Source organism: Bos mutus, chromosome 4 (genome assembly GCF_027580195.1).
Source record: "Bos mutus isolate GX-2022 chromosome 4, NWIPB_WYAK_1.1, whole genome shotgun sequence".
NCBI lineage: Eukaryota > Metazoa > Chordata > Mammalia > Artiodactyla > Bovidae > Bos > Bos mutus.
The window spans coordinates 27,964,470-27,982,574 of record NC_091620.1 but is presented as its reverse complement, the minus strand read 5'-3'; the positions used below and the strand labels follow the sequence as shown (position 1 = coordinate 27,982,574).

The 18,105-nt window shown below is 40.2% G+C and overlaps 1 protein-coding gene across 4 annotated transcripts in view; it reads right to left on the bottom strand.

The window, feature by feature from the left end:
- Positions 1 to 18,105, bottom strand: part of GRM8 (glutamate metabotropic receptor 8) — an 851,777-nt gene that overhangs the window by 480,959 nt on the left and 352,713 nt on the right. For all 4 annotated transcript variants that reach the window (XM_070369279.1, XM_070369278.1, XM_070369282.1 and 1 more), the window contains exons 4-6: positions 10,847 to 10,982; positions 10,226 to 10,380; positions 8,511 to 8,648 (exon numbers count right to left, since the gene is read on the bottom strand). In XM_070369279.1, the coding sequence (XP_070225380.1) occupies positions 8,511 to 8,648; positions 10,226 to 10,380; positions 10,847 to 10,982 (429 nt within the window). The remainder of the gene's footprint in view (positions 1 to 8,510; positions 8,649 to 10,225; positions 10,381 to 10,846; positions 10,983 to 18,105) is intronic.

Here is an 18,105-nt window from a genome sequence, read left to right as displayed (position 1 = left end):
AGAAAGATCCCCTGAAGAAGGAAAAGGCAACCCACTCCAGTATTCTTGCGTGGAGAATCCCATGGACAGAGGAGCCTGGTAGGCTACAGTCCATGGGGTCACAAGAGTTGGACACGACTTAGTGACTAAACCAACCAACTGTACTTAGCAAAGTGAATCTCTACAACTCAGTGTCACTGGACTTAGACTAACAGAAGCTTATGGCTGATCATTTCTCCATTTCTTTTAATATAGTTCTGGGTCTAGGCTCAATGGTAAAGAATCTACCTGCAAACTCAGGAAATGCAGATTTGATCCTTGGGTCGGGAAGAACCCCCAGAGAAGGAAATGGCAACCCACTCCAGTATTCATGCCTGGGAAATCCCATGGACAGAGGAGTCTGGTGGGCTACAAGTCCATGGGGTCACCAAAGAGTCAGATGCAACTTAGTGATTAAACAACTACCCTTATAAGTTGGGGTTGGGACCTCTCTGGAAGTCCAGTGGTTAAGACTCCATGCTTCCCCCACAGGGGGCACAAGTTAGATCCCTGGGTGGGGAACTAAGATCCCACATGCCACACAGTGCAGCCAAATAGAACAAAATATATATGTGAGTGTGTGTGTGTGTATGTATACACACACATATGTGTGTGTGTGTGTGTATAATAAAAATAAATAAATGGCAAGGGCCAGGGAACTGGATGAAGAGCTCTATTCTCTTCAAGACCCACTTACAAATATTACATACACAGAAAGTCAATATGAAAAGTATTAAAATATTGGACTCCTTTTCATAGGATAACAACCAATGTGTTATTTTTGTTTCACTTTATAGCTGTTGATTTTAAAATTTCATAATACATTACTGTTATATTCATAAAGTATCATAAAGAGGAAAAAGAAACACCTTTCAACTATGTGGTTAAAACCTCTAAAATAAGTAAATAATAAAACAAATCAAGGACATAAAATTCAAGTAGAAGTTCAAATAAAACAGACAAGGATTCTAGTTGCAGCTCTAGGACTGTGTGATTTGTCAACCATTCACTAATCTCTGGGTTCCAGTTTCTTCATTTACAAAATGAAAGAATGATCTTGATTTTATGTCCTAAACTTTAAAATTGTCCCAGCTTTAAAATTCTGAAATCCAATACATCTGAAATCAATGCCCATTTGTCATCTCAAATGCATCTATTGAAATTCTATATGAAATCTCAGAAGTGGCCTAAATAAATCATTCTGGAATTTCTGCTATTTTATTTGCTAAGAACAGGAGCATATGAGCTAGTGGCACCTCATGGTGCAAATGGAAAGATATTATCCCCAACAGACTTTCTCTCTATGCAAGGAGCAAATGAGGTGACAGAACATATCTTCATGTCACGACAGTTAATCTTAGTTTCCTTTCATTCTGAACCACCAAATCAAGTTGTGTGATTCCCCCTTGCTAACTATCCAGTTCACTCACATGGTCTCCTTGAATCTTAGTGAAAGCGTGAGAGCTTTCATCTCTGACCCAAAACAGGGAAAGCTCAAGGAAGAGTAACACCTGAAAAGCTACCTCATTACTTTGGCCCCAGAAAGTAAACTGACAAGTCTTTCAGGAGGTAATTATTGAGCCTGATATTTGGTTCACTGACAGAACTTTTTGTTTGTGGGAAGGAACATATTTGTGCGTTGCTTTTTCCATTACCACCGTTTCTATCATCATAAATAAGAATCAATAGGCCATTTCGAGAAGCATACGCTCACCACCATTTAGCATCTGAGTGTCAGCCATACACAAGCTAAGCAGCAGTGCTCCAACCTCCTGGCTGAGAATTCAAACCCACCAGAGAAGGAAAGCACTTCAGTTCATGAAGACAGTGTTTATGTCTGAGTGAGCAACTAGAAGGCAAGGGTAATCTATTCTTTGTCTGTATCTCTAGCAATCTCTGGCACAAGGCTGGCCATCCAAAATAAATAAGTGAATAAAGAATGAATGAATGAACAAATGGCTGAATGAGTCAAAAGGTTTTAAGATGCTGGACAGAGGAGCCTGGCAGGCTACATATAGTCCACGGGAGTAGCAAAGAGTCAGACACCACTGAGTGTCCGAGCACAAGGAAAAGACTGGATTTTGAGGGTGGGTCAGAGAATGTTATTTTGGTAAGTGCAGACCTATTTACAATTCATGATGCAGAAATGAAAGCCAAAACACTGTGATCTGAGAGAGACTGCCTTTGATGAGCAGTTGCTCTGCACTGCTCTAATTTCCCTGCCATATTCACTATCAGGCCTCACCAGTGAAAGTGAAGTTGCTCAGTCATGTCCGACTCTTTGCGACCCTATGGACTGTAGCCTACCAGCTCCTATGGACAGTAGCCTACCAGCTCCTCTGTCCATGGGATTTTCCAGGCAAGAATACTGGAGTGGGTTCCCATTTCCTTCTCCAGGAGATCTTCCCAACCCAGGGATTGAACCCAGGTCTCCCACACTGTAGGCAGACACCTTACCGTCTGAGCCACCAGGGAAGTTGGCCTCACCAGAAAGACAAGAAATCAGAATGATGGCCATTCCAAAAGTCAAGTGAGACCTCAAAAGAAAAACTCTCCACTGTCAGTGAGGGTCTTGCTGGACAAAACAAGGTCAGGCAAGGGACTGATCAGAGAAAGAACAGGAAAAAGAAAATATGAGGTGGTGAGGGGGAGCAACGGAGGGGAAGTTCAGGCAGAGGCCTGAGTGGGAAAACAAGTGTGCAAAAAAAAGCACCGAAACAAAGCGAGGTGAGGAGTCCTCAAGGGAGGGTGTGGGTGTCTGGATGGGGAGGGGCAGAAAGGCATTAAGTCTTCGAGAAGACAGGGAAGGATGGAAAGAGGGGCGGAGAGGTCAGAGAAGTGTCTATAAAATAACACCCATCATCACTGATAAAAAATCCTTTTTTCTTTTTGAGAAAGACAAAGGGAATTTTAAGTAGGATTAAGTAGTAGTAGCTTTCAGAACTCAGTGGCTCTCAGGAGCAATAATAAGTACATAAATAGCTAAGTGGATGGTAGGAATTACTTCACTTTGGAATGTGGCCAGCATATCAAAGTTAACAGTAATATCACATCTTTTTGAAAGCTTTTCTGAGATTCTAGGGGGGAAATCATCTTAGAAAAACTGTACCATGTTAATTTTAGGAAAAGGATGCTCCTCACTGCTTGAAGACATTCTATTGCCTGAAAATTGATAAGACAGAAGTTCTAGCCTGCTGGGAGGCACTCACTTATCCATGTAAATACATTCCAGTATTGCCCCCAACTGGAAGCAAATAATTATGTTTGCAGATTACCTTCGCCTAATGTAAAATTTTACTCAAAACATAACCCACAAAAGATGCTCTTAGTGCAACAAAAAGGACCTCTGGATATCCCACTTTCAGAATTCTCTAACTTTTGGACTCACTGTGAATAGTTAAGACACAAATTTTGTAAGGACTTCCCTGTAGCTCAGACAGTAAGAATCAGCCTGCAATGTGGGAGACCTGGGTTCAATCCCTGGGTTGGGAGGATCCCCTAGAGGAGTGCATGGCAACCCACTCCAGTATTCTTGCCTGGAGAATCCCATGGACAGAGGAGCCTGACAGGCTGCAGTCCATGGGGTCACAAAGAGTCAGACATGACTGAGAGACTACTACTACTGCTAAACTTTGTTAAGGCCAGATTTTGAAACACGTATAACTGTATATACCCATTTCTGAATTAGGTGGAACTGTTGCAAATTGGAAATATAAATAATGTCCAAATCCTGGGGCTTCCCTGTTGGCTCAGTGGTAAAGAATCCACCAGCTAAGAAGGAAATGCTGTTTGATCCCAGGGTCCAAAAGATCCCCTGGAGGAGGAAATGGCAACCCACTCAAGTATTCTTACCTGGGAAATCCCATGGACAGAGGAGCCTGGCAGGCTACAGACCATGGCATCACAAAGAGTCACACATGACTGAGCAACTAAGCACGTTCAAATCCTAGACACGTCTAGCCATGAATATCCTGTAGATTTCTCCTCTTAAGTACAGTAAGCACATTTCTTCTTTGTCCACTAATGTGCTGATCATCTTCTCTGCGTCCCAAAAACACATGAAAACTGGGTGTTGGTGCCAATTGGGGGTACAAATATCTTCTCTCACCATCTGGAAACATTCACGTGTTACTGTTTTCCAAAAACATAAGTAAGAACATCACATTCTTTATTTATTTTCCACCCAGAGACAAGTTATTTCAGTATCATCCACAATGGAATTTGCATGAAAATCTGTTTACTGACCCTGTTCCCTAAGGGTACATTTGCCCTAGCACTTGGAGTAAACACTATTTTCATTGCACTAGAAATAGTTCTATTTGGACAGATTGTTACAATTTTAGCAACACCCAAATAAATCAAAGGAATATGAAGCAGACATGCCACCAATCTGGATTCTACAACACCTCAGCTCAGTGTTTCTGCCTGAAGTATTTCTTCTACACCATCAAGGACATCTAAAGACGTCAACATTTTTTGTTAATGACTTTAGAGAAATTGATCATTCTGAAAACAGTCCATTAAAAAGCTCTATGATTGTATATTAACTCATATATATGAAATCTAGAACAATGATACAGATCAGATCAGATCAGATCAGTCGCTCAGTCCTGTCCGACTCTTTGCGACCCCATGAATCGCAGCACGCCAGGCCTCCCCGTCCATCACCAACTCGCAGAGTTCACTCAGACTCATGTCCATCGAGTCAGTGATGCCATCCCCTAATTACCAGACGGGAATAGAGAGGCAGATGTGAAGAATGGGCACGTGGGCAAGGTGGGGAAGGGGAGGGTGGGACAAACTGAGAGACTACGATTGACATATATACACTACCATGAGGTCATTCATTTCACTAACTGGTTAATTTTCATTAATATGCTCTAAACAACAATAGGATATAAACACGTGGACGATCAAATGACATTCAGAATTCAAAACTAAGCACAGTGTACAATATACATGAATGAAAAACCCCTAAGGCCCTCTGTGTATAACTTCTTTCAAATCTTTCTATAAACTAACTGCTCTTTATATCCCACTATTCACTGCCATGCAAACTCTTCATGAGATGAACCTCTCCTCCGTTCTTCACACTTCTCCATGCCACTCTCTGCTGACCCATCTTTTCCCTCATTTGGGAAGCGTTCTCAATATTTTCTTGTTCTCAATCACCTCCTCCCTGAAGCTTTGAGTTTTACAACTTAAACTTATAATCATACATTTTTTGAACTTCTTCAATATCTATGTCCAAATTTAACATTTAATCATAAGATACTTTGTTGTCCTTTACTTATGTACATGTTTGGGTGTATCTCTCTTTCCCAACTTAATCACATGATTTAAAGGTAACACAGGCCTCTTATGCCTCTCCTTCAAGTTTCTGTCAAGATCCTACTCCACGTTTAACATCTTTCTCTTGATATTCCCTCTTTATTTTTTAAAGACTTTTTTTTTTTTTGGTGCAGACCATTTTCAATGTCTTTATTGAATTTGTTACAATTGTTGTATAGTCATTAAATCATGTACGACTCTTTTGTGACCCCGTGGACTGCAGCTCGCTAGGCTCCAATGTCCGTGGGATTCTCCAGGCAAGGATCCTGGAGTGGGTTACCATTTCCTTCTTCAGGGGATCTTCCTGACCCAGGGATCAAATTTGCATATCCCCCACTGGCAGGTAGACTCAATACCAGAGTCTCTTGGGAAGCCTTTGTTACAATATTACTTCTATTTTATGTTTTTGGTTTTTTGGCCTCAGGGCATGTGGGATCCTTACTCCCTGACCAGGGATTGAACCTACATCCCCTGCATCGGAAAGGGAAGTCTTAACTACCTAACCACCAGGGAAGTCCCTTGACATTCCTTCCCACCACCATGTTTATCTGAAAATATGCTTAAATTAGATGCCCTCCCCTAAAGAAATTTCTGTAACTCTGCTTTTTCTCAAGTTCTCCCATCATTGCTACTTTGTTTTTCTGCTAAACTTCTTTTAAAAAAGCATTCTTCCCTCTACTTCTATTCCATTTCTATCTCCAGCCCTCACCATCCTCACCATCTGAGTCTCCATCAAACTTCTGTCCTTCAACCACACCTCTCTGTAGCACTGAACATGCATGCACCCTAACTCCTCTCCTGACTCCCAGTACGTCTCCTTCCCCAACCCGCAATGCTTAATTTCTTCTTCTGGTTCCTCCCCTAGAGGGTTAGGTTGTTATCCCTCATCTCTGCTCAATTTTCCCTGGTAACTGCATCTCTGCCCTTGTCTTTTAACTTCCAGGTCTCCTCCATCTACTACTACCTAATCTGCATTTCTAGTGTCTTACACTAGGCAGGGTCTCAAACCTTAGGTGCCACCTGCTGGGCAATTCCATGGGGCGAGTTCAGAACCCAATTCCAGTTAGTCCTTCCAATAGTCCATTACCATTCTTGCTGTTTTTTCGGTTAAGAAGTTTTCCTAGACTTAGCCGGCAGAGATTTATCATTCAGAACCTCCGTCACTCACCACCACCCCCAGGGCATTCAGCACTCACCATGTCCTGTAAATGCTACCTACTAGGATCTCTATACTCTGTGTTCCATCCCTAACTAGCACATCTCATGAGGCTGAGACTGTCCACCACTGGGGCTCTGGGATGGACGCTGACTTACCTTTCTCTTTTCTCTCCCCTGATCTCCAACCCTCCCTACACTTCTGTCAGAGGAATCTTTCTGAAACAAGTATCTGAGCAATGTCCTAAATGAAAAGCCTTATTTACTTCTACCCTACAGGTAGAATAAAGGCCCTAATCCCCAGTTCTGGAGCCTCTAGGAAGAACCCCAGAGCCCTGCATGAGCTGGCCTGTCCCAATCCTCTTCTGCTCTCACTCCCACACTCAGTCTCAATTACTCTGGCCTCCTTGACCTTTTATTTTTTGTTTTCTTTACCTTAAACTCAAGAGGCTTGTGCTAGATCCTAGAATGGGCTGCTCTCATATTTTCACATGGCTGAGGACTCTTGCCATTCATGTGCTTAGTCACTCAATCATGTCCAGTGCTTTGTGACCCCATGGAATGTAGTCTGCCAGGCTCCTCTGTCCATGGGGATCCTCCAGCAAGTATACTGGAGTGGATTGCCATGCCCTCCTCCAGGGGATCTTCCCAACCCAGGGATTAAACTCAGGTCTCCTGAATTGCAGGCAGATTCTTTACCGTCTGAGCCATGAAAGAAGTCCCTTGCCATTTATGTCTGGTCTCAAATGTTAGCTCCTTGGCAAAGCATCTTAACCAAAGGATAGTAATTGCTGCCTTTCCTCCTCCTTCCTGAGACCACCTGGTCACCCTTTCTACATTTACTCTGTTGTATTTCTTCAAGGCACATCTCAGCATCTGGAAGTCTCTGTTCCTTTATACATTTACTTATTTAGTGACTCTTCAAACTCAAATGTAAGACCTACAAGAATGAACTTTGTCTCACTTCACTTACTCCAGCTCCTGGAAGTCAGTTCCCTCCACTGGGGCACCCCCTCTCCACATCCCTATCCTTGCTCCATTTATAGGGCTGCTCTAGCCCTTCTCAGATTATATCTTTATTTGAAAACCTATTTCCAAAGGAACTAAATAGAGGGAAAGGAGATCATATCAAAATGTGTGGGTCAAGGGGAAAGCAAGAGAGGAATGTCTGGTTATAAGATGCTCATTCAGTGTAGATCTTAGTATAGAAGAGATGTATGTTTATTAAAATTATCCCTTTTTATGTTCTTTTTAATTATGCTGTACATATTTCATTTTCCATGTGTTAGTTTCTAATATATATAAATGGGTATATAAATACATCCACGAATATCCATAAATGGATTTAAAAGGTATGTTTATACAGACCTTCTATCTTGTATTGATCCTACTAAATGTACTGCTTAGTTCTAAGTAACTTTTAAAATTCCATAGATGTTTCCACATATACAGTCATGTTATCTTCAAATAAAAAGTTAAATTCTAACATTCAAAAAATGTATATTTAATATCACTGTTATTTTTATGTACAAAATACAGAAAGTAGAGCATCAAAAAACCATAGCTGCTAGAGCTATGCAGGATATGGGGGACATGGATTGAAATAGTTGAAAAGCACTGTCAGCACAATTTGTTATCATCTGTCATCCTGACTATATTTTGAACTCCTGGCAAACAAAATCATGTCTTGTTTGTTTGTCAATATCCTACCAAACCTAAAAAAGTACTTTGTCTAAAGTAGATACCCATAATTAAAAAAAAAAAAAAAACAGAACTGAAATACTCCAGCATGGCACATGCTCAATAAATACTTGTTCATTGACGGCAAGAACCAATGTGCAAGGTTAAGTTTGTTGAATGATCAATGGAAGCTCAGCCCTGCTGAGAAACTGTAACAAGAGATCCAAGGAGGTAGAAGATGTTGCCATTACTATCCACATAGAAAAGCTTCATTTCTCAGGTAATGACAAACACAAATGCGCCAAGGAAAACATTTAAATGGTTACCTGTACATTTCTTTATATGACTGTTCCTTTTTCCATGTGATCCCAACTTGCATCCAAAATTCTCCTCCCAGAATTCTGCAAACCATACATTTCTTCGATTATTGGCAAGAGTTCGGCTTCTAAAGTATCGATCAAACCCTATTTTAAAGAAGAAAGGTATGAAAATATTTTTTTCAAAATCAAAACCATGTACTATCAGAAATTTGAATATATATTATATTATGTTATGATCATTGCATGAAAAAATACATATAACACATGGGGGAGGACCAATAACCCAGAAATAAGGCTATCCCTGTGGCAAGAATCAATGGAGATCAAAGGACAGTGTCTCTACTCCCACCATTTGCCGTTCAGGCATGCACAGCAGACTGGGTGTCATCTCCACCACTTCCTCCTCTCCTCTATGTCTCCCAGTGGCAGCAACCAGTGACCTCATGCTGAATATTTAGAACAAACTCAGACTTTTTCTCCTGTCTTTCCCCTAGTAGGGGTCTATGTTCTGGATTTCTGTGCTTCTACTCACCTGAAGATTTATCTGATCTGGATGTTCCCTTTTCAGCTAACTCAGTAAACCAATCATTACTAATGTAACTTTCTGGTTTTTTAGATTCTAAGTCGTGTCCAACTCTTTGCAACCACATGGACTGTAGCCTGCCAGGCTCCTCTCAATGGGACTTCCCAGGCAAGAATACTTAAATGGGTTACCATTTCCTTCTCCAGGGGATCTTCCCAACCCAAGAATTGAACCTATATCTCCTGCTTGGCAGGCGGATTCTTTACCAATGAGCCACTTGGGAAGCACCCAATCTTCTAGAGTCCTAGGTAATAAGCTAAAGTGTCAGTCTGATCAGGTAACCACCTCATTGAAGGAAGAACACTGGAATGGGTTGTCATTTCCTTCTTCAGGGGATCTTCCAGACCCAGGGATCAAACTTGCATCTCCTCCATTGGCAGGCAGACTTTTTACGCCCAAGCTACCAGAGAAGCCCTTAGTTTGTCATTATTCTCTCTTTAATACATACACTCTTACACATTGATGAAATGATCTTTTGAACAGCATACATTAAAAACCAAAACAAAACCTCCAATATACCAACATTTGTCAACTGACTACTTCTCTGATTTTAATATTTCTTTCAATTTCCAATTGAGCTTTGATCGATAAACATGAGATTAAAACTGGAAATAATGCCTTGTTCCAACAGATAATGGCAAAGGTAGGAATTTTAGTCACTGTCAAGATCACTAGAAAAGATATTTGGGAGACAGACTGCTTTTCAAGGATGTGTCACCTCTTCTGTTGCCATTCATTTATCCATAGAGTCAAACCAGCATCATACCTTAATTTGCTATAAAGCAAACACTATCCTTCCAACAATGCTATAACTGCTGTGTATGTCCATGGATATCTGCAAACTTAGAGGGCAACTGCTAACATCATGGAGATATCTAAGGCCAACAACAGTGCTCCTTAAAAAAATGTCTTGTGGATATCTTTTCTAATTTAAAAAATATATAATGTGCTAACTTAAATTACTTACTTAATTACTTACATACTTAATTACTGTCTTGGTAATTCTTCCATCAGTGCTACAAATTTTATCCAGAGTCATAAAATAATGGATGCATTTCATCATATGCTAATACTCTGACTTTGCTTTTGAGTTTAGATTCAGTTAGAATAAAACCAGTTCTCTATGGTGCATTCTTACCATCAATTGATGCTCTTTTGGGTAAAATTGTCACAGCCCCTTCTGCAATTTCCTCCTGTTGATAAACAGGTGCTATTTTGGATCCCCAACTATCGGAGCCAATCCAGAGAAAATGCCCACTTTGGTTTAATTTTTTTGCTGCTTCCAGTATCCTCCTATGAGAATAAGAACAAACAAAACACACCACATTTACCAAGAAACTCTATACATGTGAATGTTACAAGACCTGCTGTATCAAGTCATCAACACTCAGTAGGTCACCATTAAACAAGTCAATCACTCTAACTGCCTGAGTTTTAACATCTCCTAAAAGAAATAAATTGGAGACTTTAAGTCCAGTGCCTGATAATTAGCCTTATTCTTAACCTCATTCACATTATTCTGTCTGTCACTGTTGTTTGTCTCATTTCTTTTCAGTCCCCGGATTTTACTCGATAAACATTTCAGATTGAGAAACCAGAAGGCTGCTGTTTCTATGTAGCAGAAGGCAGTCTGTACTTGCATAAGAATGCTACAATTCTTGTGAAATCTTACTAGATTCTACACTGAACATGAAATATATTAGAAAAAGGATGTGGGGTGCAAATATGATCCTAAATGAGGAAGAATATCAGTCAGTACCTGATGTCATCTTCATTAGCAAACATAATCACTGCCCGAGCATTAGGTGTTTCTAGCAAGCGCTTGATAATTTTTTCAAATTCTCCAGGTCTTGGTTCACGTGGAATTTTCTGTGATTGAGCAATGCAAACACCACCTATTTAAAGAGAGAGAGAGAAAGTGATTCAGAAAAGACATTTACTTAACACACTTAATGAGGTTAGCTACTTTATAGAAACACATGACTCAGTAATGGATATTGTTTCTCAAAATATCTGTCATTCTCACCTATTTAAAAGCAATCAGGATGTTTTGCATCCAAATATGTATATATATATATCAAATGAATGACATCAGTGACTTAATCACACATCAGGTATTTGTTTTCAAGTTTAAACATTAATTTTGTGAATGTCCTAAAAAAAAAAATCAAAGTGCACAAGATGTAGGACAGGAGAGAAAGAGTGGAAAGAAAGGCTGTTTTAATTCATTTAACATAAGTCCAAGGACAAGTGCTTTGATTTAAAAAAAAAAAAAAGGTATGAATATGTCTTATAGGTGAGACTTCCTGTGATAAATGTAAGAAGCTCCTTTTGCTAACTTATTTTGTGACCCCATGGACCCACCAGGATCCACTGTCCATGGAATTTTCCAAGCAAGAATACTGGAATGGGTTACCATTTCCTACTCCAGAGGACCTTCCTAACCCAGGGATCGAACTCACATTTATCAGTAGACCTCTTTTAAAGTTAATTTCCTTTTTTTAGCTCATAGTATTGTAGCAAGAAACTTATGCAAAAACATAATATGTTATGAGACAAATGGTCTTCAAGATTATTTGAGACACAAGTCAACTTTCAAAGACACAAGCACTCAGTTGACATATTTCTCCACCATGAAAATCAGAATGGCAGAAATTCCATCCAACTCATGGCAAATAGATGGGGAAACAATGGAAACAGTGAGAGACTTTATTTTGCGGGGCTCCAATATCACTGCAGATGGTGACTGCAGCCATGAAATTAAAAGATGCTTGCTCCTTGGAAGAAAAGCTATGACCAACCCGGACAGCGTATTGAAAAGCAGAGATGTTACTTTGCCAACAAAGGTCTGTCTAGTCAAAGCTATGATTTTTCCAGTTGTCATGTATGAATGTGAAGGGCTGGACTATAATGAAAGCTGAGCACCGAGGAACTGATGCTTTTGAACTGTGGTGTTGAAGAAGATTCTTGAGAGTCCCTTGGACTGCAAGGAGATCCAACCAGTCCATCCTAAAGGAAATCAGTCCTGAATATTCATTGGAAGGACTGACGCTGAAGCTGAAGCTCCAATACTTTGGCCACTTGATGCAAAGAACTAAACATTTGAAAAGACCCTGATTCTGGGAAACATTGAAGGCAGGAGGAGAAGGGGACGACAGAGGATGAGATGGTTGGATGGCATCACTGACTCGATGGATATGAGTCTGAGCAAGCTCCACGAGTTGGTGAAGGACAGGGAAGCCTGGAGTGCTGCAGTCCATGGGGTCTCAAAGAGTTGGACACGACCGAGCAACTGAACTGAATCATCCAACTCACAGACCAAAAAAGGAAGAACACTTCTTTTGGTTTCTCATCTTAAGGCAATGAGAGGCCAGAAAGAAAAATGTAGAAAATATCTCTGCCCTTTGCTGATGGGCTGGGATAGGAGGAAAAGAAGGAGTTTTCCTCTGGTCTACGTAGTGGTGTCGAGGTAACATATTCTAATATAAAGAGAAAAAGTGACATCAGCAAGATGTTTCAATTGCATTATGGTTTGAACATACTTTTTGAGTCACTTGAGAAGAAAATCACCATTTATTTACAGCATGGCTTCAACAAGCAAGGTATTTTTGCTTCCACACAATTGACAATGCATTCAGTTACTCAAACATTGCAGGGTGCCATTATATGCCATGCATCTGGCTGGACACTGGGAATGCCCAGTCTAACCCGACAGTTGCCAGCTAGTCTGGGAAAGGGGCATTCCAATAAATTATCATGGAGCATGTAATGATTTTAGGATGAAGAGACTATACCACAGTTAGGGAACACAGAGGAGGGAGTAACTCAAGTGCTTGAGAGAGCTAGATTTTAAATGGCAAATATACGTACACACAGGGACAAAACTGGGACCTTTCTGGTAGAAGCCAAGGTGTGAAAGAACCTTGTTGGATCATGACTGTCTGGGGTTGAGGTTGGAAAGAATGAACAGGTCCAGCTTGACAATGACTTTGTTAGGCCAAATAATTTGGGTTTTATATTGAAAAGGCTAGGAACCCACAGAAAGTTCATAAGCAGGAGAATTACATGATAAGCTATGTGTTTTAGGAAGAAACTTCAGGTAGCCAAACAAAGAGGAACCACGTGGTAGCCACACAATGGGTGTTCAGTGTGTTGTGATCTGATTTAATATATGTGACAATGCCGTATGATTAACAGTGCCACAGGACTGAAGGTTATTCTCTGTAAAAGTTAGAACACTGCTAAAATTATCCTTGCAACAGCAGTACCTTCACTAACCCTACACTCTGCTCTTCAGTGCTGAGAATTGCCTACAAGCCATAGACTGAGCCTGTAAGTAGTTAACCTACTGATACGTCCAAAATAGTTGTGATGATTGATTCATTCCTTTAGTAAATATTTATGGGGCTTCCCTGGTGGCTCAGATGATAAAGAACCTGCCTGCAATGCGGGAGACCTGGGTTCGATCCCTGGGTTGGGAAGATCATGTGGAGAAGGGAATGGTTACCCACTTCAGTATTATTGCCTGGAGAATTCCATGGACAGAGGAGCCTGATGGGCTACAGTTCATGGGGTCGCAAAAAGTTGGATATGACTGAGGGACTAACACTTTCACTATCTGTCAGACACCATGTGGGAGATATGGACTTATAATGGTGAATAAAATGGACATATTTTAATGGTGAATAAAACCATATAATGGTGAAATAAAACTCTTACCAGAGTTTAGGAAGGAAATCTCCTTGTACTTTCTAAATAGGAATTTTAAAAATATGAAGTTTGTGCAAAAAAAAAAAAACAAAGAAATATTATGGGTAAAACGGGCTTAATGCAAAACAAACCACCAAGTAAGTATATAAGTTATGGCATGCCCTACAAGGAAGAGCAAGGACATTTAATTTATATTGAGGGAAAGTGTCCCTAAAGTTGGTATCTCTCCATTAAGTTCAGAAAGAAAAGAGAAGGGGAGAGAATCGAGTGGAAAAAGGCAGGAAAGAACCAGTGGAGTTAATGAATGAAGAGAAGTATGAGACAAAGATGAGAGGTAGATGGGATCCAGATCATGCATGTCATTCAAGACCTGTGCAAGATTATGAGTAATGAAGGTGCCTAATTTTCAGTAGCACACAGGAGTGTCTTTTCTATGACCATGGCATTTCATGGAAGAAAAATGAATGAGGACCACTAAGTGATGTAAGAGGGCAACCTGGAGTGGAAAGAACAGGAGGCCATGATCCCAGTTAGGAAGTTACTAGGACAGGCAACAGGGAATGATGACTAGGGTGATACCATCAGTATCATACACCTGGAAGGGCAGGTGTATGAGTGCTCAGTCGTGTCTGACACTTTGCAACCCCAAGGACTGTAGCTTGCCAAGCTCCTCCTTCCACAGAATTCTCCAGGTGAGAATAGTACAGTGGATTGCTATTACCTTCTCCAGGGGATCTTCCCAACCCAGGGATCAAACCTGGATCTACTGCATTGCAGGCAGACTCTTTACTGTCTGAGTCACCAGAGACAGGTGGACAGTGAAAATTGGAATTAGAATCAGTGGGGCTTTGTAATATTTTTCCCACCTTTACTGAAACATGCCTGGCAAATAAAAATTGTATATACTGGGTTGGCAAAAAAGTTCATTTGGGTTTCCCCATAACATCTTACAGAAAATCCCGATCAAATTTTTTTGGCCAACTGAATATTTAGGTTGTATTAATTTGATCAAGGTAGTGCAGTGGTAGGAAACCATTAAGCACGACTCTAAGGTTTTGGCCTTTGTGACTGGTTTCTGTGGGGCTTCCCTGGAGGCTCAGATGGTAGAGCGTCTGCTTGCAATGCGGGAGACCCAGGTTTGATCACTGGGTCAGAAAGATCCCCTGGAAAAGGAAATGGCAACCCACTCCAGTACTCTTGCCTGGAAAATTCCATGGATGGAGGAACCTGGTGGGTTACAGTTCATGGGGTCGCAAAGAGTCTGACACAACTGAGTGACTTCACTTTCACTTTTTCACTTTTCTGTGATGACATCATTAAACAAGTAGGAAATACAAGAGGGGCAGACTTGATGAGTTTGATTCAGAACCAGTGGTTTTCAAAGTACCCATGGAAAACTGAAATGGAAACAATGAGTCTGGAGCTAAGGAGAAAGCAGGGAGTGGTAACCACAATGTTGTTAGATGCAGCTGCTGCTGCTGCTGCTGCTGCTAAGTCGCTTCAGTCATGTCCGACTCTGTGCGACCCCATAGACGGCAGCCCACCAGGCTCCCCTGTCCCTGGGATTCTCCAGGCAAGAACACTGGAGTGGGTTGCCATTTCCTTCTCCAATGCATGAAAGTGAAAAGTGAAAGTGAAGTCGCTCAGTCGTGTCTGACTCCTAGCAACCCCATGGACTGCAGCCCACCAGGCTCCTCTGTCCATGGGATTTTCCAGGCAAGAGTACTGGAGTGGGGTGCCATTGCCTTGCAGACACAGTAGTAATTGAAGTGTTGGGAATTAAGTCATCAGTCAAAGAGAATATTTAAATCAATAATAGGAAAAGGTTAATGACAGAGTTCTGAAAACCCACCAGCAGGACAGGAGCTAGGAATGAGACCGGAAAGGAGTGATTACATGTTTTGAGGAGAAAACTTTTGGGACAAAGTCTAGGGATTACTTGAAAACTGCATAATGTGTGTAAAAATCAAATAAAGAACTGTGGTGAGTGGAAACATGAAGTAACCATAGAAATGTAAGATCCAAACTGTAACACTCTCTGGGGAACAATAGCTGTTTCAAAACATGACTGCACTTTTAAGAAAATTGTTCTAATTACTTAAGGATCCCATTAAAGACATGCCATATCTTAAGTATCATCCTGAGATTAACTCTGACTCCATAACCAGAAGAAATGAAGGCCAGAAAATTTTAATTATGATTTTTTTCAGATGAGGCAAACAGGCAATCCAGACTTATGGTTTAGTCTGAATTCACTCATTTAGTCATTTACTACAGATCCACTGAACATTTCTGTTCATTCAAAATCAGTCAAGTTGGAATTTTACATTAGTCTATATTTTTTTATTCCTTCACTTCACCTTTTATTTGTGAGCCTGGTCAATTTGTATCTTTCTAGAAAGAGGAACTGCACAAGTAATTTATCTCAGCAGAGCAAATCCTTAAAGAACGTGCACCCCAAAGGCATTATGCTGCTTTGTGCTTTATGGTCATTTTATTGTGGAATGAATTACTCTCAAATAATTGGCGTTAGAAAACTAATATTCCTTTTCTTAGCCTTGAAACTCAGTCACAACTTCTATCTTCACATCAGTCAAAAAGCCACACAGTCCATTCATAAGTACCCATGGTCTACTGTGTTTCCAGAGCTAAGGACTTTCTGTCTCCATTCTGCCTGCAACAGTCTTATAACTGAATGACAAGATGGACACGTCAGAAAAGCCAGATAAAAACATAAAATGATCTACTGCTAAGAAAATATTGCATAAGGTCAGATCAACTGCAGTAACAAATGACCGTAAATCACCACCTCAAATAATCTTGACTATTTAAAACTATATAAGAAGAGGTCATCGTATACTGTTAGTGTTTGGTTAAAATACAGTAAAATTTAGTCAAACATTCAGGCTTTATCAAAGATGTGTTTTCCTACAATATTCATTATCAATTGTTTCAATTTTAAAAGAGACTCTCTGATTTGATCTAGATTCCTAAAGTGTGGAAGAGGAGCTCTCCTGCAGCAAAGCATGTCTATTCCATCTATTTCTTCATACCCCACTCTGGAAGAGTGATTGTGTACAATTACAGGGACTCTAAATTCCCTGTTCTGCAGGTGTCCCCAGTTTAGCAAGAAATAATTTTTAAAGCTTAGCACTTAGGAAAAGACTGTTGTACAGAAGAATTTATAATTGGCTGCCTTCTAGAATTCCCTGTCTGATTTCCTCACCTGTGTAAATGTTTTCCCTTTGATTATTTAGTGATAATTAAAAGATCATTTGTTGAGCTGAGCATTTTACATACACTCTCCAACACACTTCACTTGATCACTCCTTCCCAGTCTCATGCATTCTGTACCTCCATAGTCCTAGGGAAAGGACTCTAACCTTGGTATTATCACCACAATTTTGATGAGGAAACTGAGAAATAGGGGTGTCAACCGCTGGCAAGAGTTTGAAACCCAGTTTCAAAGCCACATCTTGTGACTCCGAGACTTTTTCCATCATCTTGCCCATCCACAACTGACTATACTTGTGACTTAATGGTTTCATGGATATCCATGACTGATGAATAAGATAAAGTAAATTTAAAGACATTCAAAAGACACAGCAGGTCACCCCTTATAAACTGAATCAATAGCTACACAAATGCAGTCCTTCTATTGAGCATTAAGAACAAAGTTAAAATACTTAGAACTCATGCAGATTATAGAACTGATTTAAACTTAAGTATTTAACTAGTCCATCCCCAAATCTTTCCAATTGCCCCTGTGAATGCAGGTCCTCAGGAAAATTTTTCTGAGGCCTCCAGTCTTCCACATCACCTTTGACTGTAGCAACCACAATAATTGTATATTTTTAAAATTCTGTTATCTTTTTTTTTCACCTTAGACTGTATGTTCCATGACTACTGAATCTTGGCTTTCACACTGACCACCATACTTCTCACTACCTATCACGGTGCTTGGCACATACAGATTTCAATGAATATGTTTTGAATAAATAAATGTAAGACTTACAAGAGACACTGCTGGTATAAACAGAAGTGAGACATTTCTGACCTCAGACACCTCTCAGTCAAGTAGGAAAACATAGGATACATAAAAATATATCCTTATTTTTAAAAGTGATTAAAAGTGGCACACAAAAAAAAAAAAAAAAAAAAATTTAAATTTTAACTCATAGGAAGCTTTCACTGATGTGTCATCTGGCACCCAAAATAGTTTTTATCACGGTACAATAAATTAGAATATTACCTTGGCCTTAGTTTGTTCATCTGTGGGATTGCACAATAATTTGTTCTTATTGAAAT